At 40.8% G+C, this 26,664-nt stretch overlaps 1 protein-coding gene across 1 annotated transcript in view; it reads right to left on the bottom strand.

The window, feature by feature from the left end:
* Positions 1 to 306: 306 nt before the first annotated feature.
* TXLNB (taxilin beta) overlaps positions 307 to 26,664 on the bottom strand; it is a 37,115-nt gene continuing 10,757 nt past the window's right edge. Inside the window, exons 4-10 of the mRNA XM_026120215.2 lie at positions 23,332 to 23,502; positions 16,234 to 16,428; positions 14,588 to 14,707; positions 8,788 to 8,862; positions 3,802 to 3,894; positions 2,254 to 2,349; positions 307 to 1,125 (exon numbers count right to left, since the gene is read on the bottom strand). Of these exons, the coding sequence (XP_025976000.2) occupies positions 307 to 1,125; positions 2,254 to 2,349; positions 3,802 to 3,894; positions 8,788 to 8,862; positions 14,588 to 14,707; positions 16,234 to 16,428; positions 23,332 to 23,502 (1,569 nt within the window). The remainder of the gene's footprint in view (positions 1,126 to 2,253; positions 2,350 to 3,801; positions 3,895 to 8,787; positions 8,863 to 14,587; positions 14,708 to 16,233; positions 16,429 to 23,331; positions 23,503 to 26,664) is intronic.

Raw genomic sequence — 26,664 nt, forward strand, 5'->3', positions numbered from 1 at the left:
AATTTAAAATTATTTTGTTGAATGAGATGACTCATTATGCCTGGGGGAAAAAAAAGATCTTGTAATTTTGTTATATTTTCCTGTCATTAAGAAAATACTATGCTTCAAGCAGATGAAGAATATCAAAATTTGCAGACCCATTATTTCTGGATAGTGGTAATAAAGAGAAGTGCATTACTTATGTCTACAGATATATATGAGTGTTTTAGCACCCACTTTTTACTTTTATAAAAATAAAAGGTTTCAGATTTGGGGACAAAGTAGAGCTGTGATTTGTAGAAGACAAGCCTGAACACACCAGCGCCTTCAGTCTACTGCTTCCATGTCTGTATCGCCTACTTGCTCTGTGGACTGACCTTGAACAGGCTGCTCCACTGGATCTTCCACACATTCTGCAGCTTTTGGTACACTTTTTGTGGATATTGGCATATTCCCAACGGGAGCGGGCCTGTTTTGAGTGGGTGTTGGCATGCTTTTGGATGTTGCTGGCATGTTTTCAGTGGGCTTTGGCATGTTCTCAGTGGATACTGGCACGCTCTTGGCAGGTACAGGTGCACTTTCTGTGGATGTTGGCACTCCTCCTGGGAGCATGGGCATGCTTTTGGTGGGCTTTGGCATGTTCTCAGTGGGTGTTGTTATGTTTTCAGTGAGTGCTGGTGTGCTCCCAGCGGGCACTGGCACTGGCATGTGTTCAGCAGGTGTTGGTGCGCTTTCGCTGGGCTGCTCAGAACAGCTTCTGGCCTCTGGCCATGTGGTGAGATGAGAGGTGACCTCTGGTGCCATGAGAGAAAGAGCATTACATGTTTGAGTGTCACAGGTCTCTGCAGTGCTGTTGTCACTTGGGAGGGACTTCTCTGCATTGTGGGACACCATGAAAGCTTCAGCCAGATCCTTCAGCATGTTCTCGTCAGTAGTGGGCAGCTCAATACTAGCCTTCTCGTAGGAGGAGGGGCTCATATCAGTGTCTTCTTCTGAGATGTCATTTTCATTCGTCTCTTCAGGGAACTGGGCTTGTTTTATTTTTTTGTACAGTTCATTCCTCTCCTCCTGCAGAGCTCTGCAAAGGTTCTCTAGCCTCTGAATTTTTAACACGAAGCACTCATATTCCTTGGACCTCATGGCTTTCTGTGATCAAAGACATTCAATAAAGGCACAGACTGAGTTCATGCACATGCAATTCAGTGATGGAATTGGCAATTAGAAAACAATTTCAGATCTAGGTAGCACTCATAGAGGTAAGCAAGGTAGCACTTTCACAAAATACTCTAAAATAATTATGATCTGAAGTATTGAAGTTTCAAGAGGAAATTCACTCCTGTTACCATAGTTTATTAGCATTCTCCGTACAGATTCAGATCAATTTCACTCAGAAATATATGCAGGAATACCTGTTGATGATCTGTAGAGAAGCAAGAACATACTGGATGTTTGTACAGAAAATCACCCAAAAGCTTATCTGGACTTCTGGTGGGACTGGGCTGGAATTATGAGGAAACAGGCTGTATCATACTTTTGGTTTATTTTCCTTCTAGGTTCTGTGACAGCAGCCTGAATTGAAGCACTTTTTTGCTTCTACACCCAGTGAGAAATCAAAAGATACAGATGTCCAGAGAAATAACAATAGCTCAAAGCTACAAAGCTATCCAGAAGGACCTGGTCCAAGTTCAGTGTAAGTCTGGGGTGGAACTTCAGGCAGCATCTTACCTTATTTGAATGAGTTCCAAAATGCTTACTAATTTCCTCTGCAATTCCTCTGTGACAGCATGTTTAAAACTATGGTGAGCCACAGTACTTGCTTTTGGCTCTTAGAGTTTGCCTACACAGAAAGTTAATGAAAGGTGTGAATTTAAAGTTCATTAGCTGGAGCACATTAATTCCCTGGGTGGATGCTCTTATGCAGAAAGAAAGTAGCATTAAGTGGGCTAATGCCAACTTATTTCACCATAAGAGCATTACCAATCATGCATTTTTGGAGCATTTAAAATTCACAGTGTTACATTATTCAGTTTCTTGTGGACATAATGAATGTCTCTATATACAGCCTAAAAGTCCCAGCAGTTGATTGTGATTGTGTTTTTTGTCGTTTTCTTTGTTTCTTTGAAGACATCTCATTATCAAGATAGATTGAAAAATGACCCTTAAACTAAAGAATAAACTTTTCATTGACTTTTGGCAGTTTTGGGTCATCTCATCTATCATTAAAAGCATTATGTGGCAGAAGAGGTGCATCATGAGAAAAAAAAGACCGCTCACCTCTTCAATCATGTCCAGTAATGCTCTGTTACAGTTCTCAAACCTGGATTTCCATGTAGCAGTATCCTTTTCCAGCTTCTTCATTTTCTTTGTCATCTACAGAAATAGGAAGAAAAGCTGATTCACAGCACTAATTCTACATAGCAGATGAAATTAGGAAAGCCTGTTTACTTAGGTTTTTGGTTGTACTCATAGCTCTACTACCAGCAACTGTAAAGACTATGCTAAGTAATAATTTATGTTAAGGGATAGATTTACTTTTAAATTTCTGCCATACAGTTTTCAGCCTCTAGTCTGAAGTCCCAGAACAGAACCAATTGATTACATGGTTAAAAGAATAGCCAACATCCAGAGTACAAACTATCACAAAAACAAAAGGCAAAGAAAAGGTGGCATTATTTTGTTTGTCTCTTTACCAGACCAGAGTGTTGGATTACTGTGAAGTTAAAGAAGGGTTTACATCTTCTGAGCTGCCATTGTCAAGGAAGTTTCCTCTGGATTAGTCACCTCTGTACTGCTTTCAACAGCTATCACTGCCTAAACAGCAGCATCTTCCCCTTTGATATTTTGCAGGCCAAACTCTCACTGAAGATCATTAGAGGTTGGCTGCAGCATCAGGACGTCAGGATTTTGGGTCCTGGTACCAGAGCAGATATTATTTATCTGAAAGTGGGGGCAACATGTGGATGCATTTGGTTTTTGACTCCTATTCCCTACAATAAATAAGTATACCAGCTGCAAGGAGACAGGCACCTGGGCTTAATGGTTTATGTTGATTAGTGTGCAGCTTTAATTGGCCATCACACACTGCCTTGGGTGTTTTGGGGAGTAAGGGGTCATATCCCTCCAAGGTAAGGAGTCTCTAGTACAGGAGATCTTCTGATGACTCTTGAGCCTTGGGCTCAACCTGCATCATAGCTCCAAGCCTTGTGATGCTGGGAGTGGTGTTGGTGGGCATCAGCTCTGCCCTTGCACTCCAGCGGGAAGACATGTAGTCAGTATCAACCTTTCTGTACTGGCATGAGTCATTCAGGAGAGTCTGGGGATTCTGATCCACATGGGCTAACAATTGCAGCTCCAGACACCCCCTTCAGTATCTCTAATGGGTCTGTACCCAGCCACCAGATCAGGTTTTAGGTAAAATGCTTATTTTTTCAGGCAGTTTTCATTTTAGCTGAAGGGGAGAGTGAAATGTTCACTTTGCAATGCTACAAGCTAAGCTGCTGTCAATCAGCAGAGGTTCACTGCGTCAGTGGAAGAGGTGGCCCCAGACTTTCTTGGAGGAGCAGTTCCTGGATCTTTTGCTACACTCTGTGTACATTATCCTTTGACAACAGAGATCAGAAATGTATGCAAAATGTCAAAATAAGATGTTAATATTTTGAAATGGCTGAGTGTGACCCACATCTTATTTGGACATTGATGAGTTTGTTGTTCTCCAAAATGGGCAGAAATGTCCCCACTATAGATAAAATTATTGCAGTGAGAAATGTCAGAATCTAAAAAGAGAGTATCAAGCACAGAGTTCAGAAATGGGCTTTTACTCACTTTCTCCATCTCCTGTTTGAAACTGGCAAATACTTCATTGCTTTTGGTCAATGTTTTCTGAAATTCTTCAAACCTTTCAGAGTAGAGAGTGATCTACATTGAAAGGAAAAAAAAGAAATACAAAACAATTTGCGTCTCCAGGAGGACAAACTGAATGATGCTACCTTATTTTGGTAGATGTCCTGAAGCACAAACACCAGGGAACTGAAACTCTCTGCATCTTTATAAGGCTGGAAACTACTATGATTCCTCTGTTACAGAAAGGTAAACTGAGGAAGAATAGAAAGACTCAGGTCAGTGATTTTAAAAAGACTGGCAATTATGGCACACAATTTTTTCTGAATGTTGTACTTTTGGTGATTTATGTGAGGTGCCCAGAAGTGAAAGAATTCCCCAGAAGTGGAGACTTCTGAAACCATTCCCCTAAGTAACTCTGTGGAGACTTTTCAAGAGGAGGGCAGCAAAGTCTGAAAAGATTTCCACTCCCTTGCTTTTCTCCCAAGCCCTGTGTATTTTTCTGTATACAACTGTGGCTGACAACTACAGGAAAGGACTATTAGGAGGACCTGTAGAACGGAAAACTCTAATGTGTGAGGCAACTGAGCCATCTCTGTGGCTGCCGAAGAGTGGACACGGACTAACCTGAGCTTGTCTGACCACTGATGCTGTGCAGGACCAGACTTTAGGATCAATTTATGGTAAGAATCAGGGGGGTCAAGCACGTAAGCTAGAAGTCAGCCTTCCTTTGCTGTGTAGACATATCCATACTCTAACTTTAAGCTGGGGTTGGGTTGGGGTGGGGTGGGTGAGCTCTGGCAGGTTTTAGACAAGGAGCTCAATATAGCCTAGATGCTCAGCTATTTGCCCAATTTCTTGGGTACCCGATAAGCCAGGTTGGATGCTGTGTGCTACCCTAGCTACACTGCCTTTGGCGTCCAAGTGAGCTGGCTTACCAGGGTTCACGCATCCCTGCATCGTACTGTGGGCACAGTTTCCCCTCTCACCACCTTTCCAGTCCCTGCTCCATGGCCCAGCTTTGTGGCCTGAAGGGGCATTAGGCAGCACTCAATGAGTAAGCAAAGGGGCCATAGCTGTGTCCTTCCTGCGTTATCTGACCCGCAAGGCAGCCCCACCGCTGAGTGAGCAACCACTCTGCGTCTCACGTGGCCACAGGGCTGCCTTTGAGCTGCATCTCCGAACTGCAGCTTGAGTGACTTGAGAGGGCATCTTGTCAGCTCTGTTTTGTGGCATGCATGTGGCCCAAAGCTGCAGGCAGGGCCAGCAGAGGCAGAGAGAGCAATCCCCTGGCAGCCTCCTGTGCCAATTCCACTGCACTTCATGAAGCAGAGCAGAAAACAGATCTGTTGCAATGTGCCAGAATTTAAGACTACTGTGACTCCATATTTTGCTATCAGTTTACCCCTGTGGTAGCCATACAAAGTTCATCTGCAGCTGGATTTTGTCAGTAAGCTGTATTTTTATATCTACAATCTGTGGATGCATTTGAAAAATGGAGTCCAAAGATCTTAGCTTAATTGTTCTGCAAGATTCTCTCAGTTTGCACTTTTCCTGTTTTTCTGGGTGGGAAATCATTGTTAAAGTGCCAGAAGCATACAAGGTGCTAAACAGAGTACAGTTATCTGCCCTTCCAAAAAGAAAACCGGATCAGATTCCAATACTTCATTCTGATTCCAGAGCAATGGACAATGTCCCTTGACAACGCTTGGATGATCAGACAATTCATCTGTCCAGCCTGACAACTCTCATTAGAAAATGAGCGATGGGTGTAATGTACATTGGTGGAGGCAGGGTGGTCACTGAGCAATGGGAGGTTCAAAAGCAGCCTGCAGAACCCAAACATTTGGTTAGAGGCTGGCTGCCCTTTCCCATACCTGCAGGGAGCTGACTAAATGATTAACTAGGAGCTTTTATTTTATTTGGTGTCAGCCAACACATACTGTCCCCTGACACTTTTATTCAGTTAGTGAGAAAAAGATGATTTAGAAAATGTTGCTAATAATGGTGTGGGTTTAATTCTGCTTTTGAAATCAGATGTATTATAATTTATGGTGATTCTGGTTAGTTACAATGCCCTTCAGAGTATGTCATTGTGGTAATTGCAGTGTAATGTGGATGTGCCTGCGCTAAATTTACACTAGATAGCTTAGGTCTCTGTGGCTGTGTGGCTGCGGTGGTGGGGAATACACCACCAGCTGCGGCCCTTCCCCACTGCTCTGGTAAATGCATGGGAGGTTGAGCTGTGCAGAGCTCTCTGTTGCCAGTATTGGAGCCAACTGACTTAAAGCTTGCATGCGTATATTTATACTGTGCTGTAGCCAGAGCTGTGACATATGCGTAAACATAAATTGAGAAGGATTTATTTTAGCAGCCCAAGTGCCACAGTGTAAGCGGGACACTGATACAGATTGAGCCTTCTGGACTATGAGAAGTGCTTGATGGTCCTAACGAGGGGGTGAGGAAGCAGAGGGGGGATCAGCAAACTGAGGCTCCTAGCCTAGAGCCATGGCCTTAAAAAGTCACCCCAATTCCCTGTCTCTGCTTTTCCCTCCCAACTTTTGCCTATTCTTTCATTAGATTTAAAACTTTTCAGGTTTGAGCAGGGCAAGCTCTGATCTCAGCTGGGGCCCTAGGCACTACTATAGCACAAAGAATAGCTTATGCAATTTAAATTTGAATAATAAATGAGTGAATGTTTTTATAGCGACTGGGAAGGGAATGTGGGAGCTGTCTCTCACTGTGAGCATGTATTTGTGTTCCTCCGTTAGGGAGACAAAGACCACTTAGCCGTGCTTCGTTGTCCTTGCAGTTTCCTCCGTGAGTGAGCACGGGGAGCACTGCTGGGCAGGTAATAATTTAAGTGTAAGGCTTCAGGGAAAGGGGGCATTTTAACATTCCTGTGCTGTGAAGGTGACCCCTGGGCTGGCATTACAGTGAGGACTTCCCCACAACCTTTTTACATTCTTTTCAGTTGCCATATTCCAGCGCTTATGTTATGCTGACTACCAAAAATTAAAGGCCTCAGCTAACTTCTATCTCCTTGCTTTGTTTCAAAACACAAAGCTAAAACAGTCAGCATAAGCAATGCACCTAGAGAAGGTTTGCATCATCTTGGAAAGCACCACCACAATTTGGATGTAATCCATGAGCTGTAATCCCTGTACACCATTTGGAGAGCTGGATTCAGTCATGTCAGGCTCCCTGTGCTGTCCAAAGAGACTGGCAGGCAAGAAGCTAATGCCCTCTGGTTCCTTTGAACTCAAGGAAGTGTAGGATGTTCACCATCTCCTCTAAAATGGAGTGGTATCTCACTTGCTATAAAATGTGGTGAGGGCTGTATTATGGCTTCTCCTTGTCATGTTGACCAATATCCTCTCACAGTTTTCATGCACTCTTTCCTCCTGGTATCAAGGACACCCTTTTTGTTTTGCATTTGCATGGCAGCTTGCACAGTGGCATCTGGTCCATGAGGGAGGCCCTTCAGCGCTACCGTACTGCAAATAATAATAATAATTCCCAGTAATTCCAAACAGAGGCTGCTGTGAAAGTGACAGAGCTTTCAGACTTGAGCAGAATACCTAAGTACATGTTTCATTTCAGCAAGTAAATACCTTCATTTTCATCTAAGCAAGGCTGCAAGGGGCACATGTATTATCAATGCCTTTGCAGACTTGTTCGACTGAATTTTTTCAAAAACAATTTTGCTATTTCAAATGTATGCTTAATATATTCTGGTTTTTATCAACCCCCCCCAATTTCATTAAACTGGCTACAGAGGTCTGCCTGCATACAAAACTTTTTCTAGGTGAACATAAAAGTTTAATTAAAACCACTCTGATAAAATTGGGAGCAGGTTTGCAGTTGGGACTGACTCAGCTGGAGGCCTTTGAGGTTTGATTGCAGAACCTGTCAAACTGGTGTCAGCAGCCATTTATGCGATGTTCTTCAGTCTACCTGCTTATCTTAGCCTTTGAAAAAACACATGAAGAATGAACCCCCTCTTACCGTATTTCCAGATTGTCAGTTTAACACTAGCCTTACTTGATTGCTTGGCAGGCAGGAATTAGTCCATCTGCAAGGGCGGAGCTGGGACAGCTCCCCAGTAAGGTGCCCCAGGAGCCATGGGTAGGAGGGGCTTGCAGCGTGGGAAGGGGACTGGCTGATAGGTGAGGAGCTGAGTGGCTGCAGAGGGGGCTGAAGGATTGACTGCTCCAGAAGCTCTGCTGAGGGGTGATCATTCTCAGTGACATTTAGAAGATAAATCTCCATGACTGTTTCTGTCAATCTAGGAAAATCACCTGATGCTGTCTCTTTTTGATGTGGAAGTCTGGCATAGCACCTTTTTTTCTCACTCATATTCAAGGTTGATTACTGTATTGCTACTCAAAGTATAGTTTCATATCTACTGCCTATTTCTTGGTCTTTACTGCCTTTCACTCCAGCCTAACTTTTAATGTAGTTTTGGGATGTCATTTTATTTTACTGAATGTTTCAAACATTGACTAAATACTGAAATGCTAGAGGGCCATTTGTATCAGTCCTCAGAAGACAAATTCGTGCTGAAGCGAATGAAAATTCTGCTTTCAAACTTCAATCCAGAAAAAAAACATGAGCTTTTTGGCTCTAGTTTGGCAAATGTGTTTCAAGTTATGTATATACTTCAGTGCTTGCTGGATTAGAAATCTGCCTGGAGAAAAGTTATGGTGAATAATCTAACCTAGGCAGCCACATCAGTGTGTGGTTTAGTACTGTAAACACTCATAAACTCCACAGCATGATCTGCGATGTGAGGCATTACCTTATGATTGGCTTGAAAATAACCTGCTTCTTTTACCATGTTCTGTGTGATGTAGAATGAGGTTAGAAGGAAAACACAGAAAACAGTTTGGATACTTTACCTGGAATGTGTCTCATGGGTTAAAAATGGGCAAACAAAGGCACACCATGCAATCCACTCTCCTACATCACCTGTGCCTGTAGGATAGTCTCTTGTTCCTTTAACATTTTGGCCTGGAGCTTCCACTCTGCAGCTTGGTTCAGGAGCTGTGTTTCAGGCAAAAGAAAGAAAATTGTTAAATCCTTGGCTTGTCAGTTGTAAATCCTCATCCTCCAATTACACATGCTTCTCTCACTGCCCACCTGATAAGGGGTGACCTAACTCTCACATGAGCGCAGCAAGAGGAGTTACACAAGGCAGAATATTTAGTGCTTTCTGGAAGAATGGATGGGGCATTTGGCTAGAAAAGGCACATTTGAACAGGAATTCAAAACCTACTTGGCATAAAGTGTGCAGTATATTCAGTATATATTCACCTCAGCAGAGCTCAGGCCAAATTCCTGCTCTCGGGTAAATGGCAAGCTCAATTTTGCATTAACAGTCAGGACTTAGTATACTGAAATGGTTATAGCCAGAAGTGTCTCAAAAAATCCTGCGAGCTTTTAGAAAGGGAACTAACTCTGGTGTCTGTTATCTTAGGGCTTTATTTGCATTAACATGCCATCAGCAGAGAATCCCACCTTAGTGTGACAAATGCCTTGCTTAGATCAAAGAGGCAGCCTGGGAAGAACCTGATTGCAGTTTAATCCCTGGCTGTGCCTGGGAAGATGTTATCCCTAGTTCAAGGTCTTTAGTAAAATGATGTTCTGATGTGTCAGTTGCACATTGGATCAGTTGAGGTTGACAGAGTTGTAGGAACGAGTTGTACAGACACTTTTCTTGATGAAAAAAAATGCTTAAGATTGCAGTTCCGAATCAGCACTTTCAAAGTGCATGGTAATATCCTAGCACTTGGTTTCATCTAAAAGCATGAAACACTTACTGAAGTGTTAAAGAAAGGGTTTGGTTCACCTACCGACCATTTATTAAGCATTACTTTTACTGATGAGGGAAAAACTATTTTATAAAAAAATGCTAATGATAGTTTGAGAAATGAGATATGAACAGTTTAGTTTACCATAAGACTCTCTTCTGTGGGAATAAATTGTACCATTTAAAAGAGCACAGATGGGCTCTGAAGAATATATTGAGAGTAAGAGTTAGTCTAATATATAAGTCAACAGATCTCACTCTTGTTTTGGAAGTGAAAGGTGAGTAAAACTGCACACAGAAAGTGTATTTGATCCCTCGTAAAAACCTTTGTACTAATCATTTTATTAGAATGTGTTACACAGGAAAACTACTTGAATACCACCTGACAAAAGCACTGAGAGTTTACCTAAAAATACTGATTGAACAAGTGAGATATAGTGAATTCTTTCCCTGTCCTATTTGCAGCACAGAGACTATCTGAATTAGACTTGTTGCCTACATATATTTTACCCCTGCAAAAATATCCATTTGGCCTTTTGATTTGAACCCATTAAATTTTTAGCATCTACAATTTGCTGGGCAAGAGTGCTTTACAGCTTAACTATGCACTGTATGAAGAAACACTACATTCTGTCTGTTTTTTACTTGCCACTTGATATTTATTTTTGTATTTTAATTTGATGTTTATTTTCAGTGAAGATAAGAGTCGAATTATTGAGTTTAGATCTTGTTGACTAAAATCTCAAAATTTCAAATAGGTGGTGTCAGCATGTCATATCCAGTAAAAAGAGATGGAATCAGTAGCTCTAGGTAAAATGAACTTCAGTTTTTGACTTTCTTTCTTGAGAGAGGGTATGTTTTACACACACACAAATCCTGTAATTTTTTGTTAAGTTTGGACAAAGTCTTTTTTTTAAAAGTTTTACCTTTCTTTGATATCTGTTTGTTTGTTTGGGGGAGAATTACAGAGAGTCTTGGTTTAATGTTTTAATGAAAATGCTCTGAAAACCTTCAGAGCCACACAGTCTCTAGGCCAGTCATTAATTCTGAAGATTGGGTTTTGATCTTCATTGCTTAAATTTCCACTAGAGTTACCGCCTGTGTTTGGGATAGTGAAGAGGTCATCCCCGTGTGTTGTCCCCCTTACCCCTCGCCCCATGTCTTCTGCCGCAATACGATAGCTGTAAGATGGACAGATGGACAGAGAAGGGAAAGAAAAGTTACTTCCTTTGCTTGTTAATGAAATCCTTCTTCTCTCCTATTGACCCACATAACTTCTGTAGCCAGTTAAAATCCAAGAGTTAAATAACCCTCCTGTAATGGAAGCAAGACACAGAGAGGCTTGCCCAAATTAGCATGCGCTCTTATGCAGTCTGAGGTCATCCGCAAACACCAGGCTGGGAGAAACTGAATCAGGAGAACTGATACATTTATTAATAGTCTATGAAGTGGTAACAAGGAGGCTGAAGTATAAAGAAATGGATAAATATTGCATGTGTTGTTTACAAAACACCACTGCAGTTAAATGTGGTGATGTTACACTATATTATTAGAGCTATGATAGCTGCTGGAGGCCAAGTCACATCATGCTCAGGACTGAAAGAGCCAGCCCCAAAGAATATACACTCTTTTGATGACATGGATCTAGGGACTGACTTAGTGAAAATTAGGCTTCCCTTTTTGCTACCAGAGTTTGCAAATTCCAGTTATGTAGACATCTGATTGATACTTTCCAGTCATGTACTTCAAAGCCACAAGGGCTCTAAACTGCAATTAACTGCACATAGAAGTTTGTGCTATGAGTGCCAAAAATGCACTGTATGTTGAGGAAGTCCAAGTAGTGCTGACCAGTTATGGATGGATGGTGAAATCACATCCTTAGGTCAGACTGATCCTTGGGGAAGGCCACACAGCATGAACCACTGCTCCTTGTCTAGAGAATCACATTCTTTGCTGCATAAATAGAGTGAATAGTGCCAGCACTGGGATGCCCTATCTGCCCACAGCCTATTAAGCTGTGATGTACAAAGGCTGCAGGAGGGGATATCTCTCCCTGAACGAGGTAAAGAAGTTTGTATAGGAGCAAAGATTCCTACATGGAAGAGCTGCATAGGAAGACATCAAAGTGAGCCTTCAAGGAGTAATCAAATAGATAAAAGAATACAAAAAATTCTTTTAAAAATGTTTGAAAAATCCTGCAGCAAATTCATGTACAAGGATGTAAAAAGTGCTACGGAGAGAACAGTTATATAGCACTGAAGGCCTTTCCCATAAATGCCAGGATGCTGAAATGCTGCAAAGTGCTGCCTTTGCACAATGCTGAACTGAAAAGAGGTACAACTATAGGAGAGGACTGTCAAAAACACCTCAGTTTCATATAGATATATGCACACAGATACACAGAGTAGCTGGATGGGTGGAACTAAGAGCTCAGCAACAGGATTCAGGTGGGAGACAAGTGTAGGCTAGTTGTCTGGGTGCTGGGCTACCAGTGGTGAATCATGACATGCTAATCCTGCTTTGATACTGACTCATTGCATGGCTTTTGTCCAGTTGCTTAACTTCTTTGGCTAAATCTACCTTGCTCTGAGGTGATGTTAGTAATACATTACCAAACTACCTCAAAGGCAGGGTTTTTGAACATTAGCTTGGATAGTGTGCATAAAATTATTTGAACACCATGCATATTATACGCCCACTACTTTATGGCTTTTTAGCTTGTTTTTGAACCTATTATTTCACAGGTCCTAGTCATACATACAGCAGAGCCACACAGAAATTCTCCCACTCCCAAATTTAGATGATAATGACTTTCACTACTTTATAAGAAATGAAAAGAACAGAACTGTGTATATCAGTTCTGCCTAAAATATACAGAGGAAGGTTGTCTAGAAACAGTGACAGTCACAGCTGTCACAGAGACAGCCCCAAAGCTCATATTCTTTGGGGCCTACTGGTTCTATAAGCTCAATTTCCTACACCAACAAACACTGGGTGATTCACACTAGCCTCCTCCCCAGGTTGCTTTGCAGTCCCTCTGGAGACCTTTCCAATAAGCAATACAAGCTCCAATGTAGCACATGGAGTGGCTCACTGCAGCCTTTGAGGCAATGTTGCAGGGAACAAGAAAAGTTGGTGATACAAGGCTGTATATGTTAATTCTCCACAGAGCTGATGTCCCATCTTTGACATCTTTTTTCTCAGCATCTGAAATTTGGGACTCAGTAACAAAACTCATAATCACACCAGTAAAGTAAGCCAAAATTTGCCTACTGTGTTATATTTGTTATCTGGAGTAATACAGCACTTGGAGACTGAGTTTTCAGGTACAGCAAAGAGTTTTCCATACCAGATACTGATGCGTTGTGTTACTGGCAGGACAGGCTTTCTGAGCTAACTAAACAGAATACCTCTGTGAGAGAGGTGCTCAGATCACTTGTAAAATCTGTGTTTTGTCAGATGGTTGTAGTAATGGGTAAATGTAGCTAATTGCTTGCCCACACCCAACTAGACTTGAGTCAGAATGAGCTGGTTTATAGGTATAAAAAGCTACAGGTAACTCAGTGATTGCAGGGATTTCTTGGAAATGTTTCCTGGGGTTTGAATCTACTAAGGATCAATTGTCATGAAGGAAATTTTGGGTTTTAGCTTTATGTAGGCCCCGCACTGAAAGTGAATACTCAGCTGGGACCACAAATTGTCCTGCAGCGGCATGAAGATGTGGAACTGGAGAAATCTTGGCTCCTCTTCCCTCTTGATTTCTAGCTGTGAGTAAAGCTGAGCAGGAGTGTGTCTCCCAGCTACAAGAGTAGTGCGGATAAAGGGAATAAATGTTCTTAGGAGCCATTTTTGATAAGAGGTATTAGCTGTGTTTCCCTTGTGCTCTGTCCACAGTGTTTAGAGCCCCACATTTTCATCCATATTTTAGGATACTTTGACTATGCCTACAGTGATATATCTCTTTCCAGATACAGAGAGGGGATAAATATCCTCTCTTTAGAGCTCTCTCACACAGCTGCTGAGTTATCTGCAGGATTGGTGCAAAAAGAAGCTTTCTCTCCCACGGATAAGAGCCCTGATGCTCCTCTGTAAGCAGTCTCGGTTGCTGTCACTGCTGAGAAAAGGGACCAGATGTCAGTGTTCAACATTGATCCTTGGTAGATGTTCATATTACTATGAAATTACCAGGTAGCTGGAGGAAAATACTTTTGGTCTGATTAAGTCAAAATGTGTGAAGCCACAGACAGGTGTCCCCCTCCTGATCCTGCCATGCCTGGCAGGGACATCCTGCCTGGACCTGCTCCTTGCTGACTCCTGCTAGGGGTTATCACTCCCACCAGGTAGGCTAGAACAGCAAATTAAACTGCTTAACTAATCCAAGCAGTTTCTGCCTCAAACAGTCATTGAGAGATCGATGAGGGCAGGGTAATGTCTGCAAAAGAGAAGGGGAGGTGAGCAGCTTGTGTAGCCTCTTCTTCTGGCAAAACCTGCTCCATGGCAGGACATCTGGGGAGGCTCTGAGCCTGGGCAGATAAATGTTGTCAGCCTCTTGAGGAATGCTGGTGCTCACTTTAATAACATGGCCTTGTTCTCCTCTCTCATTGCTTAAATGTGTTCATTTATCATATGAGGAGATGGAGTATCAAGTATCAGTGCAGTTTGAAAACTAATGGCATCATCTGACCAAGCATATTGGTGAATTAACTGTATAATAATGTTGAGTAAGCTAGAGCAATCTGCAGTTTGCTTAAAAAACTGTAAATGCTAATGAAAGAAGCCTTTCAGAGGATGTTCCTTTACAGTGAGCATTGACAGTAGCAATAAAAACTTCTTTTGCTTCCCTGCTATTGTATCATAACTTGGACTTATATACTAGAACCAATAGCGAAATAGCATTCAGGGTTGATTTTGGCCTATTGTTAGACTAAAGACAGACAGACAGATTAGAAAGATAGGTACATATTCCTTCTCTTTCTGGTGTCGCTCCTCTGCTTCCTTCATCATTTCCTGAGACTGCTCCAACTTGGCATCCACCAGTTTCTGTTGAAGTTCTCTGTGCTTAAATATTTTATCAAGGTGCTGTAAGAAAATAAATTCTGCTGAATGTGCAGGTTCAATTATGTACATAGGCTTTCATGCTCATACATGTACAGCTATCTACTGGAACACTCATAGGACAAAAATATTGCAAAACAGTAAGACTCCCAACCTATTGCATTTTCTAAAAAATTGCAGTACTAGTAAGAACTAACTGTTCCAGAATTTGCATAGGAAAGGAAACCTGTTTATGTTACTTATTTTGACTTACAATAGCAAGAAAACCCACCCACAGCACCTTTGCCAATGCTGGGACATACAGTATCATCAGTATAATTCAGTATAACCCAAGCTGAAATAATTGCTCACCAATAATAAAGTTGCAGGACACATACTTTTTGGAGGCTGTTAAATGGCCAGCAGACCTAAGCCACCATGCAGATAAATGTGTGAAAAGACATACTGTGCCTGCATCTGCAGCACTTGGGAGTATGTGCACGGCTCACACTGTCCTCTCTGTAGATACATGCCTAGTTCATCCCATTTGCTCTGGCCTCACACACATAATGGCGGCCTGGAGTGTCTGGGTGGAATTATGTGACCAGTGATGAGTGGGACATCAGGCCTGATGAACTGGGAGTCTCTTTTGCCCTGTAAAGTGTCTGGCTCCATAGTGACCTCCCTGAAGTGAATCTTGCTGATAGCCCCCCTCACTTTTGCTGCATTTGGATAAAGTTCATAGGAGTAAATATTCCGAGTACATCCCTTTACTTTATACTTTTCTTCTGCTCGAAACCACAAGATGGGGATGTACATTTCCGTCCTTCAGCATAAGATTTCATACATGATGTAACAGATTTGGAAATGAGTGTATTGGGCATTCCAGATTGTAAGGACAGATTACTTATGTGTTATTCAGTATGATAATGTTGGCTGGTTGCACGGAGACTCACAATAAACGTATTTATAAACAGTAAAAAGACCCACTGTGATATTTGCTAGGGTTTGTCATAAAATCAAAACAAAAAAAAATCTGGTAGTTTGGGGTTTTACTGAAAGTTTTTGCATGTCAAAATTTTCTGACTAGCTCTAATGTTTACAGAAAGAATAATTTTCTATCTGTCTGTTATCTCCTAGATTTTATGGTGAACATTGGGCCTGCAAAAAAGAACTGATTCAGATGCACAGGGCATCCTCTATCCTTGTTATTAATCTTCTGCTTCTAGGGAAGGGTTGAAGCACTGGCATCAGGTCAGGGCTTCTCAGCAACCCATGTGTGAGGAGCTGAGAGCTGTGCTCCCTCTTTCCTCCCATCCCATAGCCCCCCACATCTGCGCTGGGGGCCCCCTCTGCACTCTCAGGTTGTGGCTCTGTGTTGAGTCCCTTTGACTTGCTTTTAATGTGCTCCAGATCAGACTACAAAGTGCTGTTGAGGTTACCCATGTTACCGCCACAAAATACGGAAACGACAGTAAACGAGGTGGGCAGGCGGACGCTGTACGAACCCTCCTCCCTGGCAGGCTGCGTTCCCTCTCTGCCTTTTTGGGAAGGCCGCGTGTTGCTCTCACCTCTTCCCTGAGCTCATACTGATCAATGATGCTTTTCAGTTTCTCCGCCAGCTCTGTGTTTTCTTGGCACAGCTTCATGTTCCTTTCACTTTGCTGTTCAATCTGAGCCTGGATTTCACTAAGCGTGCCCTGGAAATGATTAGTTATTTCTTTCCTCTTCTCATCTTCCTCCCGTGCTCGTTGAATCGTTTCTTCCTGTTAAAATTGTGGAGAGCACAGAAATATAAGACGAATAATAAGCGGCTGCAAAAAGATATGGTTTCAGAGTACTGTAAGGGCTCTCTTTGAAGGATTATACATTTGCTTTCCTCTTTGGAGATTTTCTTTCTTTCATGTACTCTGGCGTTAGGCATGATTCTAAATTTACAGAACAAATTACACAGTAGTCTTGAAAAAATTAGGGAACCGAGAATTTGCATTTATAAAGATGGATATAGAGCAGAGTTCTCAGATGAAAGCAAACTTGGAAAAGAGGACATTCATGCATGTCTTGACTCCTGATACTGCAGCAAGTTTTTGTTTTGGAAGAAGATATTTAGCAGTAGTAGTCAAAGGCTTTTTATCAAAACTCATGTTGATTGAATTGAAAATTCACCCTTTAAAAATGCCTTCTGTTAACTAGAAATCCTCATATCAAATTTATGGTCTTTGAGATTTCAATTTTTTAAGAGAAATTCATTACTTTCTATAGAACGCCTCCCAATTCCTCAGTTTTCCTTCCCTACTATTTTCTTACTAGTACTAAGATTTGGACTATTTTAATGGAGGGTGGAATCAAGGAAAAACTGTAGGCCATTTCTTAAAGAGTCATGACAGAGAATCAGATTTTTGCCTGGAGAAAGATTGATGGGTTAATTTTTTACCAATTAGTGAAATTGTAGTTTGGATTTTTTAATATAAAAGAGAATGCAGAAGGAATCTGGATTCCTAGCTTTTGATCAAGAAATATAACTATTTTTATTTCCTACTCAGTTGTTTCCAGGGCAGTTTCTCCTTCTGGAGAGAACATAACCATTATATACAATAATAGTACCATGGCTCCTGTAGTTACAAATCATGCTGGAACCATGTTGTGAAAACACTCTACAGCATATATGTGGCATACTGTAATAAGGTTTCAGCTATCATAGTAATTTAGATAAAAATCTCTGATAACACTGCATATGGATATTTTCTATAAATATATTTGAATAAAGCCTTAGCTGACTCTAATGAAGCATAATTTATATCGCAAATGTGACATAAAAGGTGTTGATTCAGATCCTACTTTTGAAGTAATATGAATACTAAATGAGACAGTTTCTACCTAGCATGCAAAACACAAGACTGATCCTGAACAACTGCTGCTCAGAGAGAAAGTAGAGAAAATTTGTCCTTTTGCTGAACTGGAAGTGATAGAGATGACAATGTCATAGATGACAGGAGGAAAGCTCTTGGAGCTATTAGCGCTAATAATACAGTAGTGCACAGAAATCACTATGAAACCCTGCTGTGCTCTGCATTTGCACAAGAACATGTGTGCATATTTGCAAATATAGTGATGGAAAGCATGAGCGCAGAAGGACTTCACTTGTAAGAGGAAGAAAGCATTACAGCTGGAGCTGGGCAAATGATCTGGCGTTTTCTGGTTTGATACTTGGGAAAAATGGACACACAAAAAACATGCATCAAGATGAAAGAGAAACTCTCCAAGTTTTTGGCAAAAAATGTTAAGAATAATTTTGAATTAACCTGAAACATGTTGCTTGACCAGAAGTTAAGCTGTGTTCTATTTCTGATACTTTTTGTTTATCTCTTTTTAGAGCAATTTTGAAACAAAAATGCTGTTCCAAAATAGAATTTAAAATGCTACTTAGAAGATGTCTTACATAAACTGTTTTAGCATTCCCAAAATTAAGCATTTGTCTTTTGAAAGGGAATGTTTACAAAAAGAATTGCTCCTTTTTATTTCTATTTGCAACTTTGCCAAATTTAACTTGAATTCTTAGACAGTTTTGATCTAGTCAGGACTCCATTTTGTATTGTACTAATACATGTACATGTAATAATGTACTAATACAATGTTTAAAAAATGGCTCATTTCTTTTTATTCTCCATTGTATAGATGTATGACTTGCACAGGCAGAAGAGTGGTCAAGTTCTTTCACTTCAAGGAGTCAACGACTCCTTGGAGTAGGAAATTGAACTTGCATGTTTGGAGTCCTATTCCAGGGTTTCAAACCACCCTTCTTCAAAAACACATTACTGTTTCAATGCACCAAACAGTGTTATACAACTATGACACTGCTGTGATGTAAAGCTCTCTGGAGTAATAAATCCAGCTGAGTATAAAATAAAAAAATCTCTGTGTATTGCATGTAAGTCACACCAAACAGTTTTGTTACAAGGTGAAATGAGACATCCTGAGAGTAGCAATCATGCAAAAAAAAAAAAAAAAAAAAAAAAAAAAAAAAAGTGCATGTGCTAGCACACTGGACCTTATTTTCTGCTCATCTTTTCTTCAGAGGAGGAATAATTATACAAAGCACAAAGAGAATAGCAAAAAAGTCGTGGTTAAAGATGCTGAGAGCCACAAAGCATTTAGTTGCAGGGCACAGTCCTCTTCTTCTCCTTAGGAGGAAAAGCCAGAGAATATTTACCTGGAGGGGGGAGGCTGGGAATGCGCTAGAGTGCTCCTCAAAGTCTCTCATAAAATAGTAGCAATTTCTTAAATCCTTGCAATCACAGTTATGAATTAAGGGTGGTTATGGATGGGAGGAGTTGGCTGAGAAGAAAGGCAACTGTGTGGCTATGGCACTGCACAGGGGCCTGCACTTGTTGCCTCTTCACTGGGCCACTGTGTCTTATTCTCTGCCCGTGTAGTGGACACGACTGGGATGCTGTCGTTGCCCATCTAACTGTACCGTTGAATACTATCTCATGTAATATGGTTTCAGTCTCAGAGTTTTCTAGGCATTACTGATAAGAGCATCAGAATGATGACTGGTCTTTGGAGGCATGTGCTTTCAATCTGAGGTTTTCCTAGCTGTATGAGCATATGATTGAGACTGTACCTGTGCTGGAGCCACAGAGGCTGGTGGGATCCCTGCAATTGAACTCGCAGAGTGCTATTTCTTCACCCACCTGCATATGGTCTGACAGATCCCAGATCACCTCTCCAGTTTTTGTTGTCATCAGTCTGCAGCCTAAATATTTGCTTATACCTGTCCCAATAAACTGAGAGGATGCCCTTCTTTCCAATAGATACCTTAGTCATTCCCATTTCAAGACCCTGTTCTGTAAAGTAATATCCTTAAGTTTTTCCATAAATTGGAAGACTGAAGACTGACTTCTCTTTCGTGTTACTGCTGTTACTCCTGAAGTAAGTGTGCAGAGTCCAGAACTCCTGGCCTGCTCTGTTGTCTTGGGGAAGAGCAGAGGATGTTTTAGAAGGTTTCATCTCAGCATCATCATCATGAATTCATACTGTGCAAACCATATGCTTGGCCTCATGAACTGCTTCAGTGTGTGCTGATTCAGTTAATAGTTGTAAATTAAGCAATCAGTTTCAGTTAGGAAAAAAAAAGCACTGGAATTCTTTTTAGATTTCCGGTTGTGGAAGACTAAAATCCAACCATAAGCTATTGTTCCCTTTCCTCCTTTCCTCTGCCTTTTCTTAATCTTTTTGTGCTCTATTTCTCTCCTGTTAAAGGTATACTGTCATATGCTACTATGATACTGATATCACTCCCCTGTGTTTCACTGCTAAAATATAAAAATGCATTGAATAACACCTTGTAAAATTATGAAGAATATTTTACAGTTTGAGATTTATCACTGGAATGCAAAATAATTTGCAAATAAAAGGGCAAGATTATCTCTGGTCCTGATCTTCCTCTGAAGCAAATCAAGATTGTTAGTCTGCTGAAGTCATATTGGCGGAGATACGAGTGCAGACTCTACATTTTCAAGGAACCATTCTCACCAGTCCCAGGCAGCACCATTTGAGCCTCAGTTCTGCAATTTGGAGCTGAGCCCATAATCAAAGCTATTGACTCTTGTGGCATTTGTATGAAAGTCTTTCATTGCTTAATGCCTGATAGCAGGAAAGGCAAGGGACTGAGATAGTCATGTCACTACATGATACTAAGTAGCCACCAAACTGTCAGATAATTGGCAAAACATGAACACAATATAGAGAAATGAGTTGCTATTGGTATTAGCAGAGTTATTCTGTATTGCAGTGGGAATACATTCTGTTATTTCAAGGACTTTTATTCTGCTTTTCTTGGAGGGAGAATTAAACATCTGTTTTCTGCTGTGAAGTATAACCACAAGGAAATAATCTGAATGGCTGGACTGTAAGTAAGTAAAATTTTGAGGCCAGCATCCAATATTAACCAGAAATTTTCTTCTCTGATCTGTGCTGTGGATTTTCAGTGCAGCTCTGTATTGCCTATTCATCACAACTTGGCTGCACCGATCTCCAGTTAATGGGAATTCCACGCACTAGATGAGTGAAGATGACATTTACATGACGTGATGTGCATATAATGTACCACATGGCAAGTCAAAGGAGATTCGTAATCTGGATAGGCCAGGTTTCTCCTTTGCTATTGAAATGACACAATCTCCTACAGTTTTTATTTTCCATGCTTTGTAAAAGTGCTAATCCCAAGTGCTAAAAAACTATGAGTCAGCTTCTCTGTCCTGCCAAAAACAAAATAAAAATGACTTAAGCATGAGATTTTAAAAGTAACACATGTGGATTCTCCTGTTTTGGGGCCTCCCAGTACAGTCGTAAGCAAAAGAAAATTACACTTATTTAAATAAAGAGAAGATGAGATTTTGAAGATTCACAGATCTTCAGAAGCCAAGGCTTAAAGGCAAATATTCTGAGAACCATGGTACAATTGTTAGAGAGACAAAACTGGACAAAGATGTCAAATGCCTGTGTTTATTAATTTAATCCTTATTCATTTTTGCAAATATATTTTGTCTTACTGTCTTATTTAACTTCGCTTTCTTATGCTGAAAGCACAAGAACCAGAGAAAGGCTAATATTCTGCATTTCTTAAAAGGTCTCCAGCTTGTAATAAAGAAGTGGCCAAAATTTAAACATTTTTTGCTATTAAAAGATCAGTTCAGGTTCCTTTCCTGGTATGCAGTACCCAGCTTAAGAGTATAACTCTCTTTTATCTGCTCCTCTGGCATAGCAAAGGGGAAAAAAACAGAACCGAATCTGAAACTGATAGAAAAGATTTTTTTAGGTGATCCAGTCACAAAGTAAAACAGTTCAGCAAATGGAAAGATGTTGCAAAAAGACTTGCCTAAATGTAAAGATGAAATGCATAATGAACTATCTAAATGCAAAGACAAAGGAAAAAGATGTTTCCTAATAGTGAGATTAATAAGCATATGATTTCTGGGAGATGGTGTAAGGCATTCAGTGAAACCTGTTCCAGATCTTTTTTCTCAGTATAAGTAGTTTTTCTCTATATCCTCATTTTTGCAGATTCAGTTTAGGGCATATGATTTGTTTGTTTTTAAAATTTTCAGTTAAGTGCATGTGAAGCACTGAGCTCTTAAATCACTTCAAAACACGTTTGTATTTCTGTTGAGAGCTTTTGCCCACAGATGGTCCAGTAAATCAGTGTGGATCCATACTGAAGTATAGCTCAATTTGCACCAGCTTTGGTACAAATGACAGGCACAAATTCAATTGACACAACCAGTTTGGAGCTACTATAACTGGCCACACACAGATTTGCTTCTAGCTTTCCTAAGTATCTGCTAAACTTCTTTTGTCCTATTAGTGCACAGTCTGTGTTTAGACATGTCTATTCCCTCTCATAGCTATATTCTTAGCAGCATATAAGGAAATTTAGAGCTAGACTATGAAGACCAGCTCCTGAGCTGGTGGAAATGAAAGAAAATCTATTACAGTTGACAGAGGTTAAATTATGTGATATTCTTGCTTCTGAGAATTCATATATGTAATTCTATCCGTAGCTATATCCTCATGAAGAAGGATTTTGAATACATCATATACTTTTTGTATAATGACAATAGCATCATTAACCTGTACTCAAAAAAGGAAGATCACACCAGAAATATATTTCTTGAACCTAAAACTTTTCAAAAAGCATAATCATATTATAAATTTCACTTTTAAATGGCATGATGCACCAAGGAATCAGCAGACATGGTATGGATCCCAGCCCTTCGACACTCCTGAAAATTTCCTTTTCAAACTGATACTCATAATCCAGACAACTTCTGCTAAGTGTGTCAGCAGGCTTGATGTCTTGAGGCAAATATCTTGACTGATTAATCCTCACAGATCATTTGCAAATGCCCAAGTGCTCAAATTATATGAAAATACCCACCAGCCTCCTGCGAGTCCTTTGTAGCAAATCACTGGATTTTCTCATATTTTGTTCATATTTTATTTTCATTTGTTCATATTTTATTCATATTTTATTCTGTACATGTATTCACATGTGCAGTCTCAGAGATCTGAAGAGATAAGCTCTGGAAAATCTAGCTGCTATGTCTTAAAAAATGAATTTCCCTCGCTGTCTGCTCCACCACTCTGCCCCAGTTTGCAATTCCCACAGCAGTCAGCACAAGGGAGCATGTGCCTGTGTCCCAGCCTCCCCCGTTTTCAGTCCTACACCTTAGCTTAAACTGTTGATAAAGACAGGATCGAGTCAGACTGTGAGCTGGAGCGATGGGTGCACTTCTCACAGCCAAGCCTGACACACGGTAGTAATCCTTGGCAGAAGGCAGATGGGAACTTGCCAAAGCAAATTCACCAGAATTGGTCTGTTAGTACTACTGATTTTTTTACACTAAGCTCCCTGATAACATAGGAAGGACTTACAGCTAATGTAGATGAACTCAACATTCAAAAGTGCTTGGATATTTCCAAAGAAGGAATAAAGGGGCCTTGGTGTAAACAGGCCTGAAGACTAGACTGAAGCCTGAATACTGTATATAATTATATACTGTATGTGCAGACGTAAATGTGCCTTTCAATTTGATATTCAAGCAACATGATGAAGTGCCAATACCTTCCCTCAAACTGCTGGGCACCTTGTGAAGGCCACTACTAACCTTGAGGGTTTTGTTGTGTCTCTGGAGCTCCCGGCACAGGCTTTCGAGCTTGCTGCGGGCGAGGATGGCTCGGCTGTGCTCGCTCTGCAGCTGGTCCTTCTCTTTGATGACCTGTGCCTGTCTCTTTTGTAGGTACTTGAGCTGCTTCTGCTCAGCACGATGTTCTTCGAGCTAGGGATTAAAACAAAACAAAGCAGAAAATGAAAGAAAAGAAAATGAGCTCTCTGGTTTCAGGAAAAGCCTCATACTTTCTTAACCTCTTAGGAAATGTTTTGTATTTACCAGCACTAATGGAAAAGAAGTTTCTGACTTGGAGGAAAGTCACAACCCTGCTTGCTATGAGTCCCCTGCATGATATAGTGAGAGTGGGTGAAGGTGATTTTTAATACTCTTGTTATCTCATTTCAGCCTTTTCTTCTTCAGCTGAAGAAGATCTGAATTTATTTTGAAAGGCAGCAGTTTGTTTTTATTTTTGTTTTAATGTTTAGAGCTGGAGCAGGAGGTAGACCTTTATGCAATGAGATTTCTGCAGACCGTGACATAACTGAACAGCTATTCATTTTGTTTTGCAGCTTCATGAAAAAGAATCCCCCAGACTTCCTAGATACTCGGGAAGCTGTTGAAAACAACGACAACAACAAAAAAGGCACTGGAGACCAGGAATATAGTCTTTCCAAGGACTTTGTTGCCATCAGATACAGAATGGTCTTCTGAAGGTCTGTTCCCCCAAAAGATGTGTGGGCACCTCGTCTTTGCAGCTCCTTTGGCCCTGGGAAGCACGTGGGGCTTGCAGTTTTGCTTCTGAAGGTCCTTGTCATCACTGGGGGTTGGTTACATGAATTAACAGTCTTTCAGGGTTTTGACTCTGTGAAATTTCTGACAAAAATATGGCCGGGCCATGAAGTTTACTTGGGAACTTTTTATTTCTGTGCCTGCATAGCTCCAGTTCCCTAAAGAGATGGCAGTGTGTGTGTATTTGTGTGTGGGGATACAGAGGGTGAGCAACAGCACTGCTAATAGCAGCCCCACACAGACTGGTTGTTTCTTCTGACACATGCCTATTATTGGCTATTTTGAAAAATCTGGCGCACTGTAAATGAATACCGGAACAGAAATGTCCAAGAAGCTTTTCCCCTCTGAAGCTTTTAAACATTTCTTCTTCTTTCATTCCAACCCACAGTAGGCCTCCTCTCTGTATTACAGGCGTACATAAACATTGTAAAACATTTCTAAAGACCAGATGTATTCTAGTTATTAATGGTTGCAATATGCAAACCCTAATAATAATATTAGCATGACATCATATAATAATATGGTGTCATTAGTATTAATTATTACTTACAATATGACTGGGAAAGTTTGTGAGTGCAGGTGAATGATATGCAGCTCAAACAAGAAGACAGTCATCAGGAATAATGTTTTACACTTTCTCTGCTCGATGATCTGTTTTCTGCAGATGTTCTGTAATTTATGCCTACAGTACAGAGCTCTGTGTGTTATCAATCAAATCATAGCTAGTCATACTACAAAGCAATGCAATCACCAGCTTGAAGTATATTTGCAGTTTATGCTCAACTTTCAGCATGGGTATTGTTGTGCGGTTTTACCCCTAGTAGATAGAATAGGGGCTTTTACATCTAATCAAGCTGCACTAGCTGAAACCATTTTTCTAGTATTGTAGGAAAAAAATAGCCTCTCTGTAATTAAGTCTGACATTTGTTTTCCTTTATAAGCTTGATTTTGGCCCCTTCCCCTTCCCTTTTAAGAACACAAAAAAGGTTCTTTTTGCTTCGCATTTTGCATGTGCAGCCTGTGCTTAGCAGATAATGCTTTGTCCAAATTTTAGATGATTCACTCAAGCTGTGCTTGAGAGAGCGGGCTGAGAATGAAATAGGTCTTAAACATGATGTGAAAAGTCTTCCAAGCATTTTTTTTTTACTTTTTTTTCCTTAAAAATGATTTGCCCTAGAAACTTTTATTTGAAAGTTCCCAGGAATATCTAAGATATGATGTTACTTTTGCACTGAAGAAAGGAATTCACTGGTAAATAGGAATGACAAAATGGTCCCCAAGGGTAAATTATGAAAAGCAATTAATGAAACATTAGCTAAAATTAGCTACAAATAGAAGGAATCCTTATTTTTGCAGGCTGACCGAGAGAAAGAAACTCACAGTTTAGGAAAAAAAGTTTTGTCTTGACCCCATTGCAGACAATGACAATGTTCACATTTATTTATTACCATATAGTTCTTGCACCCAGAACTTGCAAGACCCTCAGGGCCTCTGAAACTAAACCAGTCACAAGGAATTATGCAGCAAGTGTTTGTAGGCGAAAGCTAAAATAAAGCACAGTCTGCTTTACTAACCCCAATCACTCTGGCTACATCAGTATTAGTGAATAAAATGTTCTCTGATGTTGAGTAGTGTGGCACGGCTTGTGTCCAAATGCCTAAACTCTCTTCCTGCCCTCTCCCCATAGTGCATAGCTTCATTCACACTAACTACTAGGGAATATAGCCCATGCTATTCCCCATGCGTTCCCTGGCGTCCAGAACATCTGCCTTCCCAGGTGTTTTCTGGTGTGTTCGTTGCTATAGACTGGGCCAGGGCATGGGCTAACAGTTAAATAGCATATAGCTAGGTGACTGTGTGAAAGTCCGGGCTTTGCATAGGACCCTATTTAGAGGTAGCCTCTGAAGCCACAGCTAACAGCACTACTGTTTAATCTCTCTGAAGCCATAGCCAGCACCCATCTCAGCCAAGCACGTTGCTGCACCATCCCCTGAGCTGTGCTAGAACAAGTACCCATGTGGACACATGGTTAACCAGAGCAGAGAGCTGATCTGGGTAGAAAATAACTCAGGAAAAGCAAGAAGTGGCCTGAAGTGTGCAATCAGGATGGACAAGGGGGTGCAGGCAGATTGCAACTGCTACAGTTAAACGCTGGCGAGCTGTTAATCACACTACAACCCTCAGCCATGCTGAGTGAGCAGTGTAAGCATTTTCCAACAAGCTTTTAGTTATATTTATTAACTGATTTGTTTTAGTGACATTACACAGACAGACAAAGCAGAATGCCCAGTGTTCTTTCAGCACCTTTCTCCTTCATGAGTTACTGGCAGTATGGCCCATGTTTTATACCCTACTCTGACAATGCTTGAATGCAGCAGAGAGTACGTTATAAAAGAAGTCCTATTTCAGTTAATCTGTGGGCATGAAGTCCTTTAAGCATGGGATAAACTACAAATTGCCAGAGACCAATTTATAAAATTAGAGGATTTTACACAAAAAAAGGCAAGCTGAGTTTAGTATTACGATGAGACATGGACACAT

The sequence above is a fragment of the Dromaius novaehollandiae genome, chromosome 3, assembly GCF_036370855.1.
Source record: "Dromaius novaehollandiae isolate bDroNov1 chromosome 3, bDroNov1.hap1, whole genome shotgun sequence".
Classification (NCBI taxonomy): domain Eukaryota; kingdom Metazoa; phylum Chordata; class Aves; order Casuariiformes; family Dromaiidae; genus Dromaius; species Dromaius novaehollandiae.